This window comes from Monodon monoceros, unplaced genomic scaffold (genome assembly GCF_005190385.1).
Source record: "Monodon monoceros isolate NGI ecotype Baffin Bay Population unplaced genomic scaffold, NGI_Narwhal_1 Super_Scaffold_1, whole genome shotgun sequence".
NCBI lineage: Eukaryota > Metazoa > Chordata > Mammalia > Artiodactyla > Monodontidae > Monodon > Monodon monoceros.
In genome coordinates, this window is record NW_021703765.1 from 12137473 (window position 1) to 12155215 (window position 17743).

General features: G+C 42.1%; 1 protein-coding gene across 1 annotated transcript in view; it reads left to right on the forward strand.

The window, feature by feature from the left end:
- Positions 1–195: 195 nt before the first annotated feature.
- BCL2 (BCL2 apoptosis regulator) overlaps positions 196–17743 on the forward strand; it is a 182444-nt gene continuing 164896 nt past the window's right edge. Inside the window, exons 1-2 of the mRNA XM_029228407.1 lie at positions 196–848; positions 1061–1910. Of these exons, the coding sequence (XP_029084240.1) occupies positions 1344–1910 (567 nt within the window). The 5' untranslated portion in view covers positions 196–848; positions 1061–1343. The remainder of the gene's footprint in view (positions 849–1060; positions 1911–17743) is intronic.

The window sequence follows — 17743 nt, forward strand, 5'->3', positions numbered from 1 at the left end:
CGAAGGTGCCGGGCGCCGGGCCCTCCCCGCCGGCGCGGCCGTCATCGCCCGGAGCGGGTGCGCGGCGGGAGCGCGGGGGAGGCGGGCGCCGCCAGCGCCGCCGCGCAGGACAGGAGGAGGAGAAAGGGTGCGCAGCCCGGAGGCGGGGTGCGCCGGTGGGGTGCAGCGGAAGAGGGGGTCCAGGGGGGAGAACTTCGTAGCAGTCATCCTTTTTAGGAAAAGAGGGAAAAAATAAAGCCCTCCCCCACCACATCCTTCTCCCCAGCCCTCGCCGCACCACACACAGCGCGGGCTTCTCGCGCTCGGCACCGGCGGGCCGGGCGCGTCCAGCCTTCATTTATCAAGCAGCTTTTCGGAAAATGCATTCGCTGTTCGGAGTTTAATCAGAGGAGGATTCCTGCCCCCGTCCCCGGCTCGTCCACCGGCCCCCGGTCCCTGTCTCTCTCCTGTGGAGGCGTGAAGCGGTCCCGCGGACAGAGATCCATGTCTGTGCCCGCGCGTGTGTGTGCGCGTGTAAATTGCCGAGAGGGGGAAAATCACAGGACTTCTGCAAATACTGGACTGAAAATTGTAATTCATCTGCCGCCGCCGCTGCCTTTCTTTGCTCGTGCTCTTGAGATCTCCGGTTGGGATTCCTACGGATTGACATTTCTGTGAAGAAGTCTGGGAATCAAACTGGAAATTCTCCTAATTTTTACACCCTCCGCCCCCAACTCCTGATTCATTTGGAAGTTTCACAGCAGCTATCACTGGAGAGTTCTGAAGATTGATGGAATCTTTGCCTTATGCATTTGTTTTCACAGAAAAGGAAACTTGACAGAGGATCATGCTGTCCTGAAAAAATACAAGTAAGTTCTTTGCACAGGAAATGGGTTTCATGTAACTTTCAGTGGAAACAGTTGAGATTTTAACTTTAAGTGCATTCGAGTAAATTTAATTTCCAGGCAGTTTATTATATTATTTTTAGCTGTGTAACTTGTAGTGTGTGTGCCCTGCTTTTACCCACTGTATAAAGGGAAATGCACCTGATTTTGACTGATTAGTTTTTTTAACCTTTCAGCATCACGGAGGAAGTAGACTGATATTAACAATAATTAATAATGTGCCTCATGAAATAAAGATCCGAAAGGAATTTAAATAAAAATTTCCTGCATCTCATGCCAAGAGGGAAACACCAGAATCAAGTGTTCCGCGTGACTGAAGACACCCCCTCATCCAAGAATGCAAAGCACATCCAATAAAATAGCTGGATTATAACTATTCTTCTCTCGTGCGGGGCCGTGGGGCGGGAAGCGGGGGCGAGAGGTGCTGTTGGTACCCGGCTGCTTTTCCGTGGGGGAAGGATGGCGCACGCTGGGAGAACAGGGTATGATAACCGGGAGATAGTGATGAAGTACATCCACTATAAGCTGTCGCAGAGGGGCTACGAGTGGGATGCTGGAGACGCGGGCGCCACGTCCCCGGGGGCCGCCCCCGCGCCGGGCATCTTCTCCTCCCAGCCTGGGAGCACCCCAGCGCCATCCAGGACCTCCCCGCCGCCGCCCCAGACCGCTCCCGCCGCCCCCGCCAGGGGGCCTGCGCTCAGCCCCGTGCCACCTGTGGTCCACCTGACCCTGCGCCAGGCCGGTGATGATTTTTCTCGTCGCTACCGCCGCGACTTCGCCGAGATGTCCAGCCAGCTGCACCTGACGCCCTTCACCGCGAGGGGACGCTTTGCCACGGTGGTGGAGGAGCTCTTCAGGGATGGAGTAAACTGGGGGAGGATCGTGGCCTTCTTTGAGTTCGGTGGGGTCATGTGTGTGGAGAGCGTCAACCGGGAGATGTCCCCCCTGGTGGACAACATCGCCCTGTGGATGACTGAGTACCTGAACCGACACCTGCACACCTGGATCCAGGATAACGGAGGCTGGGTAGGTGCATGTCTGATTGAATGTGAGTCTGGGCTGGACCTCTCGGGTCTGTGATGCGGAGGTTGGAGTCTGGGTGGGCTACTGGGCCAAGGGAGACCGATGAGCCAATGAAATAATATCAGGGTTGTGGCTTCCCTCCCTCTTTCCCTGTACAGAGGTCTCCCTGCCAACCCAACTGTGATCATTGCTTCCCGGCAAAATTGTTTCCCTTGCTTGCCAGACATTGAGGTTCAAAGATCCAGCCTTTGCTGTTCAGTAGGATCTTGGGGTAAATGGCATCCCTTCAGGGTTTCTCAAAATGGGGGTCCAAGGATCCCCCTCATCACGGTACCTGGCCTGAGTAGCCTGTTGAAATGGGACATTTCAGGGACAACTCATAAACTAGATGCCAGGCTGGGTCCTGGCAATCCGCATCAGAAATAAGCTCCCCTGGGGGTTTCTTCTTTGTACTAAAATTTGAGAACCATCCAGTTGGAAGAGCAGACTCCCCCAGGGGACCAAGGGCATGCCTTTTCTGACTCACTTGGTAAGATCTACCCAAAGAGGAAAACCAGTGTAGCCCCTTTCCCTGGAACACCTGGATGTTTGTAAAGAGGTAAGCTGTGACAGAATTTGCATTGGCTGCGTACCTTGTGTTCTATTTCTATAACTTTTGTGTGATTTTGAGGTTTACTGGAATTTTAGTATCTTCTACTTTCCACCACCTAGAATCCACGTGATTTGGTGGTCCCCTCTGCTGGCAAAACTTGCATCTAGAGTATCTATATAGTGTAGAAGAATTGATTCGTAGCTGTGGATTCTCGTGCTCTGGCTTTAGCTGAAGTGATTGATGCCTGTATATTTGAAGAACATCTGTGAACTGTTTTTTTTTCTGGTACTGTTGTGCTAGATAGAGCCTCTATCATGTCGCCATAAAGTTCTTTTTGTGTGTGTGGTTCTTTGGGGGAGGGGTACAGATCCTAAGACTGAAGAAGTGTAATTGACATCTACACTTTATATCTGAAGTGATTAATTTGTGAAAAAGTGCAAGAGGAATTAATTCTTGTCTTTTAATCTGAAGAGCTGTCTTTGAAAAAGGATACAATTCAGTGCTTCCTTTCACAGTCTCTAGGGAGAATTACTAATGTTATTATTTTATAGGACCTAACAGGAGCAAAAAGCTTAGAAGTCACTACAGGTGTATTCGATCTCAAGAAGCACATTACATACTTTACTACAGTTTACAAAGTGTGCTAATGGTAAGGGGCCAAAAAGAGAAAAGGCCAAGAAAAGTAGATGACTGACATGAACATCTGATCCTACTTGACCAAAGTTGACAAAATATTGATGCCACTGTTCAGTGTTTAAAAGTAAAACATCCCCATTTAATCTCTAAAATTTAAATGCTTTTTGTGAATTGTTTGTTTTTCGAGATCTCATATTATCAGACCTTTAGTAATTCTTGAAGAATTCAGTGAAGTGTGTAAAGAATATTTTTGTTAAATGTTTGGTTAAGTAGGTGGTTTTATTTTTAACCACCATAACCAAAGAGGTAGGGACTTCCAGACGCCAAAAGGATCATTTTAAGACCAAAGTAGAACTAATATAACAGTTTGACTATTACATATTTTTGTGAAAATAATTTAAAAATTTTTCTTTCTAGTTGAAAGAAATCCATGGTGGTAACTGTCATGTGTCAAGTAATTTAATAAAAAGATGGGAAATGGAGACATATGTTTATGATAGAAATTAAGATATAATCTTGATCTTTACTGTCGAGTTGTGGTATATTAACATCTCATACAGTTGAATTTTCTTTTTAAGTGAAGGCTCACCTTTTCCTCCTTTCAAAATAGAGTTTTCTTAGTAGAGCCTATCTTTGTGGTCAACAGGTATCTGAGGTTGATAAATGTAGAGGCTACATTTTATGATGCCAAACCACAATGACGTACCGTAGAACATGATAAACTTTTTTTGGACAAAACCTCTTATAGTAAAAATAAATCATATAGAAGCACAAATAGCTGATGGTAAAATGTGTAGCTTTCAGGACAACATATAGATGGATGACTAGGAAAGCAGAGGACTTTGGCAAAAAAAAAAGTATGTATCAGGAAATGCAATCATAAATGTCTACTTTGGAATAATAAAAGTGGTAGTACTCGAGAGCCTGACGTACTTATCCTTTCAAAGGTGCATCATGAACCTACGTTTTTATTTTAAGTGTTTGGCATACAGACAGATTTTCCTCTAAATTTGCACCAATCAGTGTTGCATCTCTAATAATATGTTGCGTCTTGCAGTGTAAAGGACTCAGTAAGGATGGTAAAATTTCAGAAGAGAGCTAGCACATTCTTTTAACGTTGGACAATGTTGTACTTGTACTGTTTACAGGGCTCGGTGGATCAGCTCATCTACTGAATCTATTCTTACGGGGCCTTTAGATTCTAAGTCACATTTTTTTTCTTTGCTGCTGCTACTTCTGAGGCCGAGGAAAAACAGTTTGCATTCCATGTTCCATAACTTGGAGAAAGCAGGACCTTGGATGATAGGTGTCTGAGAGATGGTCCTAGAAGTCTACAAATTATATAAAGACTAAAGAAGAAGTTGGCGGTGGAGTGGAGTATGGCTTTATTCCTAAGTCTGAATAAGGCTTCCAGAGGGAGGCAGTTCTAGATGTCTGAGACCCTGCCACTCCAAGTGTGGCTCAGGGACCAGCAGCCTGGGCGTCACCTGGGAGCTTCTTAGAGATGCAGAGTCTCAGGTCCCGCCCCAGAGCTTCTGAGTCAGAATCTGTGGTTCGCACGTCTACAGGTGTTTGTGTGCACGTGAGAGTTAGAGATGCTGGCTGCCCTCACCGACCATCGATTCTCGTGGACGCCTTTTAGGAAAAACGGCAATCTGGGATGGATCCTACAGTGTACCTTTCCAGTGGCCCCGTGGGTCCATAATATTACCTAGGATGCTGAATATTTCCCATGTGTCCGCTAGAGTGATCTGACCCTTGGAAGAGATAGACTGGAATGCAAGAGAGACAGGAGAGAAATTGTTATAAGCTCCATCCTCTCAAGAATGTTTTGGGTGGTAGCTATACAATTTGTGTTGGCATTACAGACCCCATGAAAGTAAGATAGCTTTTCTACTCCAGTTAAAGACAGGAAATTTAGCTCTTTTAATAGCTCCATTTGGTATTGTTTGATCCCCTTGTAACACAGTTCAAATTCTGTAAATGAGTTTAGGGGCCCTGAGACCGCTTCACGACCAAGGGGCTCTTGCAAGCAGAGGGTTGAGATTTGGGGAAGTTGATGGTGAATGAACGTTGATCGCGCCCTCCGAACTGAGAAATGTGACAACATTTCGCCTCATGTCTTAGGAGAGAGTGATATGTTTGACAGCTGCAAGAATGACATGCCATAACTTGGATATTGGGTTCATTCTGTTGATGACATGGTGGTGCGACTTCTTTTGTGTGTTTGTCATTTGGTCTTTGTGGTTTAGGAAGACAGGAACTTACTTCTCCACATCCAGTAGAGGTTGGCTTCCTTTTTATTAGTTGGTCAGCAAGCAGTTTCTCTTTTCTGTACATAGTCCACATCCACCCAAACGTTTGATTAACTGGAAAGCAATACTCTTCTCAGGCCAGTGTACAAAATACATGAAAAAACATCAGTTTTCTAGTGGCTGAGTTTCAGCTGCTTATAGCTAATTTTGGCAGCAAAATGATAGGATTACAAATAGCCTGAAGATGATCCAGTCTTAAATAATATATTTAATGATGAACTTTCCTTGGGAAAGTGCATCTTCCTGCCTGCTAAGAATCACATGACCCCTTTCAGTAATTTATTTTGTAGAGAAAGATACATTATTGCTCCTAGAGTTTGCAGTTATGTGCTGTTGAGTGATTGCTTTTGGGGACTTTTGTAAAATTTTATAGTTCACTCAGTTCTCTTTTCTGTTTTAGGGCCTTTGTTGCTGTTTAATGTTGGTGGAAAACATGGCTTTCTTCTGTGCATCCTGTTACTTTTAGCTGTGCTTTCTAGTGAGAACTGATTGATCTCTTTAGCAATCCTTGATTGAACCAGTACATTTCAGAATTGCTAAATGTTATTAGGCTACACAGCACACCAGGTAACAGAAAGCCACAGATTTTTTTTTTTTTAAGACAAACTCTTAAATAGTTTTTCTTTATCTCGACTCCCAGTCCTAGTCAGCTCTTTGGAGGATGATAAACCCACTCATAAAGCAGGTGTGTGGGTGCTGTGTGTATTAATGGTGGTCTCTCCCACTCAGCACGTCCCCGCACCCATATCTGAGGTCATCCATCGTGTCTTCGCCAAGACTTTAGCAAAGCAGTATTTCAGCAGAAGTGCATTTGTGCTGCAAAAACAACACTGTATTTGTAGTGTACAAGTAAAAAGGTTTTTTTTTCCCACAGAGATATATCGTATTTGAGGTTCAATTCAAACAAAATCAGTGCTTGACGTTGAAACGCGGTTAACGATGAGAGTCAGCCAAGGACGGAGACAGTTATTCAACAAACATGACTGCAAGTCTTCTATGTGCCCGGCCCTGGGTTAGTTTGGGGGTCCAGGGAGGAAGGCTTTTCCCCTGCCCTGGAGGCCCTCACAGGCCAGGGCTGGAGGTGTCGTTGTGAACTCAGTTGCCACACAGCCTGATAAAATGATTCTAAACTCTCAGATTTAGAGGGAAAAAGAAGAAACAAAACAAAACAAAACAAAACCCTAAGGATGTGTTATTTTGCATACACTTCAATCTTTGTCTGAAAAAGTTATTTCTAACCATATGGTTGTTCATGTGTGCATTAGGCCTGATTTAACTAGGAAGAGAAATATAGATGATTTAAAAAATACTATGTTACACGGACGTACGCTTAAGAGAACTGAAAGGCAGGGGGAGTTCCCTTGGTAAATATTTACCCATTAGGTGCTCTTTCTACATATTATGAAGACTTAATAAACACTAGCCTGCAGTTTTTAAAGTATTTCATTAATTTTTTTTTGGTAAAAGACACCCGAGACTCTGATGAGGTTGATTAGAATAGATTAATTTGAAGAACTATCTTTCTTAAATCATTCTGGCATGCAGACAAGTCCAAGTCGATTTGAACCAGAACAGGGGAGAGATTAAAACGAAACCTTTTGTTTTGGTTTGGTTTTAGGTTCTAGCACTGTTCTGTTTATTAAGAGGCTTCTCTTCCAAAACGCTGCTTATAGAAATTCCTAGTCCACTGAGACATTTGTGTTCCTGAAGAGCAGGTGTTTACCATCTAACATCTTTTATGCGTGGTCCTCTTTCTCTAAATGGAGGTTGTTAAACTTTTGAAGTTACGACAAAGCCATTTTCATTTCTAAAAGTATTTTCGTAGATTGCTGCGTGTTCTGATCTGTGCTCGATTTTGTAGTGCCAACACGATTTCTCTGCTCTTTATTTGCCAGACAAAAGATAAACCCAGCTGTCCTTCAGTGAGAATGATGACGGAATGATTGTTTCTCCAAAGCCGTGTGGGCTTTCTCGTCCGGGACCCTCCCCACTCCCGCCAACCTCCATCACTGACCCCTACCTGCCCATCACCCCACCACAGGGAGACCTTCAAGGGGTAGCTCCTTGTCACCTTCCAACATGTTAAGGGTGGGAATCACCTGAAGGAAAAAGCATTATGTCTAGATAACCAGCAAGAGGGGGCAGAAAAGGGGTCTGCCCAAGCTGGAATATTATAACCCTTACTCCAATCTTGCTACGGGCAACCGGGCAAGGAAAAATTCTGTCATCAGATATGATGCTTTCCCTCCAGAGATCATAAATTCCAACTCTGTGCAGGGAAAACATAGAATCTGCTGCAAGAGTTTGTACTAGCTCTGATCTCTGCAATGTGAGAGTAGAGTGAGGGTTATACTCTAGCCTTAGATAACGTTTGACTAACTAAACAACTAAAATAGCTTATACTAAAGATTACTTCCCCAAACGCCCTCTTAAACACGTTAGAAAGAGAATCTCCCTGACATGCTGGCATGGCCATTGGTAGCAGTTACAAAAGCACTAAGGGCTACTTGGCTGATTTTCTTAGGCGATGGACCAGATTCTACGAGCAATTTCACTGGCATCAGTATTTCCATTCTGCTCCTTGTTTTGCCTTCAGAATTTCAGGGATGGAGCCATATTCCATTTTTAGTTAATAATTGGCTAATCAGCTCTCTGGAGCTTCAGCGTAATGAGTCAGAAGCTTATGACTGCCCCCACTCTCCTTCCTACTCTGTCTCCTGAAACTAGCCCAAGGACCCACTGTGTCAAGTGAAGCTTAAATTTTCCAAGGGAGATTTTACCATTGAGACCAATACATCTTTCTTGTGACAGTTCCAATTACTGTATTTCTCTATTTTTTAACTGTCTTTTCTTAAGCTGTGAAAGAATATGGAGAGTTTATGACTTCTAATGCTTGGAGCACCAAACAAGGCATGAGTGTTGCAGGTTGTCTTTTCTTGACTTTTTCTAACTCTTCTACACAAATACTAAGATTTCTTCTGCTTTACAGTACGATGAATGTCATACCTATGTATTACCTTTGAAATTCAATTGCAGCCGAATATTCTACTGAGATGCATTAGAATTTTCAAAGGGAATATGGGACAAAAACTTAGTCTTCTTAGTTCAGTGCCTTCTTACAATTAGCATAGGAATAAAATTAATTACAAATTATATCATCATCTTTACATATTGATATTTTATCTCTTTGGAAAAAAAGAAAGTCTATAAAGGATACCAGTTGGCACCTGTAAGTCTAAAATTTCAGGACTATCTCCTAGCTATTTTCCTTTTTTTTAAACATCTTTATTGGAGTATAATTGCTTTACAATGGTGTGTTAGTTTCTGCTGTATAACAAAGTGAATCAGCTATACGTATACATATATCCCCATATCCCCTCCCTCTTGTGTCTCCCTCCCACCCTCCCTATCCCACCCCTCTAGGTGGTCACAAAGCACCGAGCTGATCTCCCTGTGCTATGCAGCTGCATTCTACTAGCTAGCTATTTTATGTTTGGTAGTGTATATATGTCCATGCCACTCTCTCACTTTGTCCCAGCTTACCCTTCCCACTCCCTGTGTCCTCAAGTCCATTCTCTATGTCTACGTCTTTATTCCTGTCCTGCCCCTAGGCTCCTCAGAACCATTTTTTTTTTCGATTCCATATATATGTGTTAGCATACGGTATTTGTTTTTCTCTTTCTGACTTACTTCACTCTGTATGACAGACTCTAGGTCCATCCACCTCACTACAGATAACTCAATTTCATTTCATTTTACGGCTGAGTAATATTCCATTGTATATATGTGCCACATCTTCTTTATCCATTCATCTGTCGATGGACACTTAGGTTGCGTCCATGTCCCGGCTATTGTAAACAGAGCTGCAATGAACATTGTGGTACATGACTCTTTTTGAATTATGGTTTTCTCAGGGTATATGCCCAGTAGTGGCATTGCAGGGTCATATGGTAGTTCTATTTTTAGTTGTTTTTTTTTTTGCGGTATGCAGGCCTCTCACTGCCGTGGCCTCTCCCGTTGCGGAGCACAGGCTCCGGACGTGCAGGCTCAGGGGCCATGGCTCACGGGCCCAGCCGCTCTGCGGCATGTAGGATCTTCCCAGACCGGGGAACGAACCCACATCCCCTGCATCGGCAGGCAGACTCTCAACCACTGCGCCACCAGGGAAGCCCTATTTTTAGTTTTTTAAGGAACCTCCATACTGTTCTCCATAGGGGCTGTATCAATTTACATTCCCACCAACAGTGCAAGAGGGTTCCCTTTTCTCCACACCCTCTCCAGCATTTATTGTTTGTAGATATTTTGATGATGGCCATTCTGACTGGTGTGAGGTGATACCTTATTGTAGATTTGATTTGCATTTCTCTAATGATTAGTGATGTTGAGCATCTCTTCATGTGTTTGTTGGCAATCTGGATACCTTCTTTGGAGAAATGTCTATTTAGGTCTTCTGCCCATTTTTGGATTGGGTTGTTTGTTTTTTTGATATTCAGGTGCATGAGCTGCTTGTAAATGTTGGAGATTAATCCTTTGTCAGTTGCTTCATTTGCAAATATTTTCTCCCATTCTGAGGGTTGTCTTTTCTTCTTATTTATGGTTTCCTTTGCTGTGCAAAAGGTTTTAAGTTTCATTAGGTCCTATTTGTTTATTTTTGTTTTTATTTCCATTTCTTTAGGAGGTGGGTCAAAAAGGATCTTGCTGTGATTTATGTCATAGAGTATTCTGCCTATGTTTTCCTTTAAGAGTTTTATAGTGTCTGGCCTTACATTTAGGTCTTTAATCCATTTTGAGTTTATTTTTGGGTGTGGTGTTAGGGAGTGTTCTAATTTCATTCTTTTACATGTAGCTGTCCAGTTTTCCCAGCACCACTTGTTGAAGAGGCTGTCTTTTCACTATTGTATATTCTTGCATCCTTTATCAAAGATAAGGTGACCATATGTGCGTGGGTTTATCTCTGGGCTTTCTATCCTGTTCCATTGATCTATAGTTCTGGTTTTGTGCCAGTACCATACTGTTCTGATTACTGTAGCTTTGTAGTGTAGTCTGAAGTCAAGGAGCCTGATTCCTCCAGCTCTGTTTTCCTTTCTCAAGCTTGCTTTGGCTATTCGGGGTCTTTTGTGTTTCCATACAAATTGTGAAATTTTTTGTTCTAGTTCTGTGAAAAATGCCAGTGGTAGTTTGATAGGGATTGCATTGAATCTTAGATTGCTTTGGGTAGTATAGTCATTTTCACAATATTGATTCTTCCAATCCAAAAACATGGTATATCTCTCCGTCTGTTCGCCTTTAATTTCTTTCATCAGTATCTTATAATTTTTTGCATTCAAGCCTTTTGTGTCCTTAGGTAGGTTTATTCCTGGATATTTTATTCTTTTTGTTGCAGTGGTAAATGGGAGTGTTCCCTTAATTTCTCTTTCAGATTTTTCATCATTAGTGTATAGGAATGCCAGAGATTTCTGTGCATTAATTTTGTCTCCTGCTACTTTACCACATTCATTGATTAGCTCTAGTGCTTTTCTGGTAGCATTGTTAGGATTCTTTATGTATAGTATCATGTCATCTGCAAACAGTGACAGCTTTACTTCTTTTCCAATTTGGATTCCTTTTATTTATTTTTCTTCTCTGATTGCTGTGGCTAAAACTTCCAAAACTGTGTTGAATAATAACGGGGAGAGTGGACAGCCTTGTCTTGTTCCTGATCTTAGAGGGAATGGTATCAGTTTTTCACCATTGAGAACGATGTTGGCTGTGGATTTGTCATATATGGCCTTTACTATATTCAGGTGAGTTCCCTCTGTGCCTACTTTCTGGAGGCTTTCTATCATAAATGGATGTTGAATTTTGTCAAAAGCTTTTTCTGCATCTCTTGAGATGATCATATGGTTTTTCTCCTTTAATTTGTTAATATGGTGTATCATGTTGATTGATTTTCATATATTGAAGAATCCTTGCATTCCTGGGATAAACCCCACTTGATCATGGTGTATGATCCTTTTAATATGCTGTTGGATTCTGTTTGCTAGTATTTTGTTGAGGATTTTTGCACCTATGTTCATCAGTGATATTGGCCTGTAGCTTTCTTTCTTTGTGACATCTTTGTCTGGTTTTGGTATCAGAGTGATGATGGCCTCGTAGAATGAGTTTGAGAGTGTTCCTCCCTCTGCTATATTTTGAAAGAGTTTGAGAAGGATGGGTGTTAGCTCTTCTCTAAATGTTTGATAGAATTCTCCTGTGAAGCCATCCGGTCCTGGGCTTTTGTTTGTTGGAAGATTTTTAAACACAGTCTCAATTTCAGTGCTTGTTTATTCTGTTTATTCCTTGTTCAGCCTCAGAAGGTTGTGCTTTTTGAAGAATTTGTCCATTTCTTCCACGTTGTCCATTTTATTGGCATAGAGTTGCTTGTAGTAATCTTTCAAGATCCTTTGTATTTCTGCAGTGTCAGTTGTTACTTCTCCTTTTTCATTTCTAATTCTGTTGATTTGAGTATTCTCCCTTTTTTTCTTGATGAGTCTGGCTAATAGTTTATAAATTTTGTTTTTCTTCTCAAAGAACCATCTTTTACTTTTATTGATCTTTGCTATTGTTTCCTTCATTTCTTTTTCATTTATTTCTTATCTGATCTTTATGATTTCTTTCCTTCTGCTAACTTTGGGGCTTTTTTGTTCTTCTTTCTCTAATTGCTTTAGGTATAAGGTTAGGTTGTTTATTTGAGATGTTTCTTGTTTCTTGAGGTAGGATTGTATTACTATAAACTTCCCTCTGAGAACTGTTTTTGCTGCATCCCATAGGTTTTGGTTCGTCGTGTTTTCATTGTCATTTGTCTCTGGGTATTTTTTTATTTTCTCTGATTTCTTTAGTGATCTCTTGGTTATTTAGTAGTGTATTGTTTAGCCTCCATGTGCTTGTAATTTTTACAGATTTTTTCCTCTAGTTGATACCTAGTCTCATAGCGTTGTGGTCCGAAAAGATACTTGATGCGATTTCAATTTTCCCAGATTTACCAAGGCTTGATTTGTGACCCAAGATATGATCTATCCTGGAGAATGTTCCATGAGCAATTGAGAAGAAAGTGTATTCTGTTGTTTTTGGATGGAATGTCCTATAAATAGCAATTAAATCCATCTTGTTTAATGTATCGTTTAATGCTTGTGTTTCCTTATCTATTTTCATTTTGGATGATCTGTCCATTGGTGAAAGTGGGGTGTTAAAGGCCCCTACTATGATTGTGTTACTGTCGCTTTCCCCTTTTATGGCTGTTAGCATTTGCCTTATGTATTGAGGTGTTCCTATGTTGGGTGCATAAATATTTACAATTGTTATATCTTCTTCTTGGATTGATACCTTGATCATTATGTAGTGTCCTTCTTAGTCTCTTGTAATAGTCTTTATTTTTAACTCTATTTTGTCTGATACAAAAAATGCTACTCCAGCTTTCTTTTGATTTCCATTTGCATGCAATATCTTTTTCCATCCCCTCACTTTCAGTCTGTATGTGTCCCTAGGTCTGATGTGGGTCTCTTGTAGACAGCATATATATGGGTCTTGTTTTTGTATCCATTCAGCCAGTCTATGTCTTTTGGTTGGAACATTTAATCCATTTACATTTAAGGTAGTTATCGATTTGTATGTTCCTATTACCATTTTCTTAATTGTTTTGGGTTTGTTATTGTAGGTCTTTTCCTTCTCTTGTGTTTCCTGCCTAGAGAAGTTCCTTTAGCATTTGTTGTAAAGCTGGTTTGGTGGTGCTGAATTCCCTTAGCTTTTGCTTGTCTGTAAAGGTTTTAATTTCTCCGTTGAATCTGAATGAGATCCTTGCTGGGTAGAGTAATCTTGGTTGTAGGTTTTTCCCTTTCATCACTTTAAATATGTCCTGCCACTCCCTTCTGGCTTGCAGAGTTTCTGCTGAAAGATCAGCTGTTAACCTTATGGGGGTTCCCTTGTATTTTATTTGTTGTTTTTCCCTTGCTGCTTTTAATATTTTTTCTTTGTAGGTGATTTTTGATAGTTTGATTAATATGTGTTTTGGCATGTTTCTCCTTGGGTTTATACTGTATTGGACTCTCTGCGCTTCCTGGACTTGATATACTATTTCCTTTCCCATGTTAGGGAAGTTTTCAAGTATTATCTCTTCAAATATTTTCTCAGTCCCTTTCTTCTTCTCTTCTTCTTCTGGGACCCCTATAATTCGAATGTTGGTGTGTTTAATGTTGTCCCAGAGGTCTCTGAGACTGTCCTCAATTCTTTTCATTCTCTTTTCTTTATTCTGCTCTGTGGTAGTTATTTCCACTATTTTATTTTCCAGGTCACTTATCCATTCTTCTGCCTCAGTTATTCTGTTATTGATTCCTTCTAGAGAATTTTTAATTTCACTTACTGTGTTGTTCATCACTGTTTGTTTGCTCATTAGTTCTTCTTGGTCCTTGTTAAATGTTTCTTGTATTTTCTCCATTCTATTTCCAAGATTTTGGATCATCTTTACTATCATTATTCTGAATTCTCTTTCAGGTAGACTGCCTATTTCCTCTTCATTTGTTAGGTCTGGTGGGTTTTTACCTTGCTCCTTCATCTGCTGTGTGTTTCTCTGTCTTCTCATTTTGCTTAACTTACTGTGTTTGGGGTCTCCTTTTCTCAGGCTGCAGGTTCGTAGTTCCTACTGTTTTTGGTGTCTGCCCTCAGTGGGTAAGGTTGGTTCAGTGGGTTGTGTCGGCTTCCTGGTGGAGGGGACTGGTGCCTGTGTTCTGGTGGATGAGGCTGGATCTTGTCTTTCTGGTGGGCAGGACCGCGTCCAGTGGTGTGTTTTGGGGTGTGTGTGATCTTATTATGATTTTAGGCAGCCTCTCTGCTAATGGGTGGGGTTGTATTCCTGTCTTGCTAGTTGTTTGGCATAGGGTGTCTATTACTGTAGTTTGCTGGTCGTTGAGTGGAGCTGGGTCTCAGCATTGAGATGGAGATCTCTGGAAGAGCTTTCACCATTTGATATTATGTGGAGCTGGGAGGTCTCTTGTGGACCAGTGTCCTGAACTCGGCTCTCCCACCTCAGTGGTACAGGCCTGACACCCTGCGGGAGCACCAAGACCCTGTCAGCCACACGGCCAGGTATGTGGGGAGTTTCTTGCCTTTGGGAAGTCTGAGGTCTTCTGCCAGCATTTAGTAGGTGTTCTGTAGGAGTTGTTCCACGTGTAGATGTATTTCTGATGTATTTGTTGGGAGGAAGGTGATCGCCACGTCTTATTCCTCCGCCATCTTGAAAGTCTCTCCTAGCTATTTTCTTTATGAATTCCTGCTGGGATATGTGTCTATCTACCTCTCTCTCTCTCTCTCTTTTTAAAGCTGAAAACTTTTAGAGTTGGTTTAGAGCTATTTTCTGACAAAATTTTAAGTATAATGTTGCACAGCCACTTACTAAATATTTAAGTGACAGTATAGGAAGAAAACGATGTGATAAGAATCTGCCTGCCAGTGCAGGGGCCCAGGTTCAAGCCCTGGCTCGGGAAGATCCCACATGCCACGGAGCAGCTAAGCCCGTGTGCCACAACTACTGAGCCTGTGCTCTAGAGCCCATGAGTCACAACTACTGAGCCCGCGTGCCACAAGTACTGAAGCCTGTGCGCTTAGAGCCTGTGCTCCACAACGAGAAGCCACTGCAATGAGAAACCAGCGCACCTCAACGAAGAGTAGCCCCCGCTCACCTCAACTAGAGAGAGCGTGCATGCAGCAACAAAGACCCAATACAGCCATAAATAAACAAACAAACAAATAAATAATCCCTTCAAAAAAAAAAAGAGAAAACAATAAGAAGTCTTAATCAAGGAAAATGAGCAGTTGTTTGCAAATCTTAACCCCAAGGTGTTCCTAGCAACCAGGGCAGTGATGGGAACGGAAAGTATTATAAATATCTTGTTATTTTGTAGAGCATGCACACTACCTTTTTCCATTGAGAAAATGTTTATTGAGGGCCTACTATGTGCAAAGCTCTATGCCAGATGTTTCACTTGAGTGAAAAATGTGGACTTTAACCTTTGCCTCTAAGGAACTTGCCTAGCAATAGTGAGACTAAGACAAGTACTGTGTAAAGTGCTGTAATCCTTTACACACTTTAGTGGACAGAGCGATCCAGGCCAGCTAGAAGGGGATCTGGAAGAGCTTTATGCAGGAGATAATAGTTGGGAGATATGGGGAGAGGGCATTCCAGGTAGCTGGGCTGGAGAGCAGGCAGGAATGCATGAGGCGTTTCTGGGGTCTGAGAGATCTCTGGTGAGATAAGACTGGCCCTAAGTTGAGAGGTTGGTGTTTAACTTGGTAGATGTTAAAAGGATATCGAAAGGATTCTGAGACAAGGTGGGATGTGTGGGCTTGTGGAAGATTGACAATGACTGAGGCTGGACAGTGGGAGGCCAGGCAGGAAGTTAGATCCATGGCAGTGGGGGAATGGGGACAGGTGTGGGGGGCTGGTGGAGAAGTGGACCCAAAGGACTGAGAGCAGATTGAACGTGAGAAATGAGGGAGGGAAAGAAGCAGAGGACACAAGTTCAAAACCCAGCTGGCTCAAAAAATGATACTGTCCTTCAGAGAGAAAGGAAAGATAAGAACAATGACTGTTTTGTGGGATACACGTGATGAACTTAATTTGGACATTTTCAGCTTGAGCTCCCAATAGGATATCCAAATGGAAATGCCCAACAGCAGTTGGTCTTAAGGATCTAGAAGAGAGAAGTTGGGGCAGGAATACCCTATGCCTTTTCCCCAGACCATGTAGATTTCCCATTTTCCTCTTTATTTCCAAAAGTGGTCCTAGCTGCCCCTGCTGATTCTACCTTCTTTTATTACTGCTGTTTCTACACCGCCTTTCCCCCAAAGTCCTCTGAGGACTTCTGTGGATTGAATGAAGGTGAATTAACTTGAAGTTTTACTGTTCAGAGCTTGGTTCCCCACAACCAGTTTGCCTACTTAAAAGATAATTCACCTTGAGTCAGATTAGTGTCGTTTCAGCCTCCTAATAGTGTCCTCCCTTTGTAGGGGTCTTAAACAGTCAAGGTTTTCTCTTTCACTGACACTTCCTTACTTAATAAAATAGTCCTGGGACTTCCCTGGTGGTCCAGTGGTAAAGACTCTGAGGTTCCACTGCAGGGGGCGTGGGTTCGATCCCTGGTCGGGGAACTAAGATCCCACATGCCGAGTGCCGCCGCCAAAAAATAAATTAATTTAAAAAAATAGTCCTCCTATTACATTTAACCTGCACCCAGCATAGTAGATAATAGGTGCACAGAATGATTGTTGATTGAATAAATGGATTATGATCACTTTGGAAATCAAACTCACCCTAACCAACTAATGTCCCACCCCACTTATTAAATAGAGTATGTGTCCCACTCTATAACATCCCATTATAGGGACATATGTGTTCCAAATGTCCCATCCCACTGATCCATTAATACTTAGTAGCAATGAACAAAGAAAAATACCTGAAGTGTTTTGATTTCATCCTTCACCATTGAATTGAAAAAGTTTGTCATTCATACCTGAAAAGGAATCTTCTAGATGTTGTTTTATAATAAACATTCAACTTTCATGAAAGTCCTTAATGCTAATGTTAGAGACTAGCCCATTGATTGTCACATTGTTTCTGTTTATACAAAAAATACGTGCACACAGTCTGCATATATGTGTGCAGTTGCTCTCAATTCTCGTGTTTCTCGTCTCAGGCCCAGTTCAGACAGTCAAAGTCTTGACATCTAAAATTATTCATTATTTTTTTATCTTATCATTAAAAATAGCAGGGCTTGTTCATGGTTCTCACAGTGGAGACAAAGTGGTTTTTCCTCTCTTATTATTGTTGTAGCTAAAGTATAAAAGAACTATAGCATAAAAGTCACAAGGATAAATGGTCCCCTAGTTATTCTCCCCTAAAAACAAGCAGCCATTACAAGGTGGGAGTCGGTGCAGCTCAGCATTCCCAGAAGAAAGAGAACCTAGGATTTCATTTCTGCAGACACTGACCAACAAGAAGACCACCAAGGGTGGCACGGAGCAAACCACTGTCCTGGCAGCTTTGGACTAAGTTCTCTGTTCTGGTTGAAGCAAGCATCACAGCCTTTTTGTGGTTAAGAACTGGTGGAATTTGCATTTTGAGAATCCTCGTTCCTTGGCATGAAGCAAACTCAAAAGCATCGTTGCTCATCATTTGTCATCTGTTGGAGAAAGATTGTATGATTTGTTTACTTGTAATGAAGCTTGACCATACTTCTCCAGGGGCTTTTTCAAAAGAGGGATGTGTCAGCTTACAGATCTGTCCC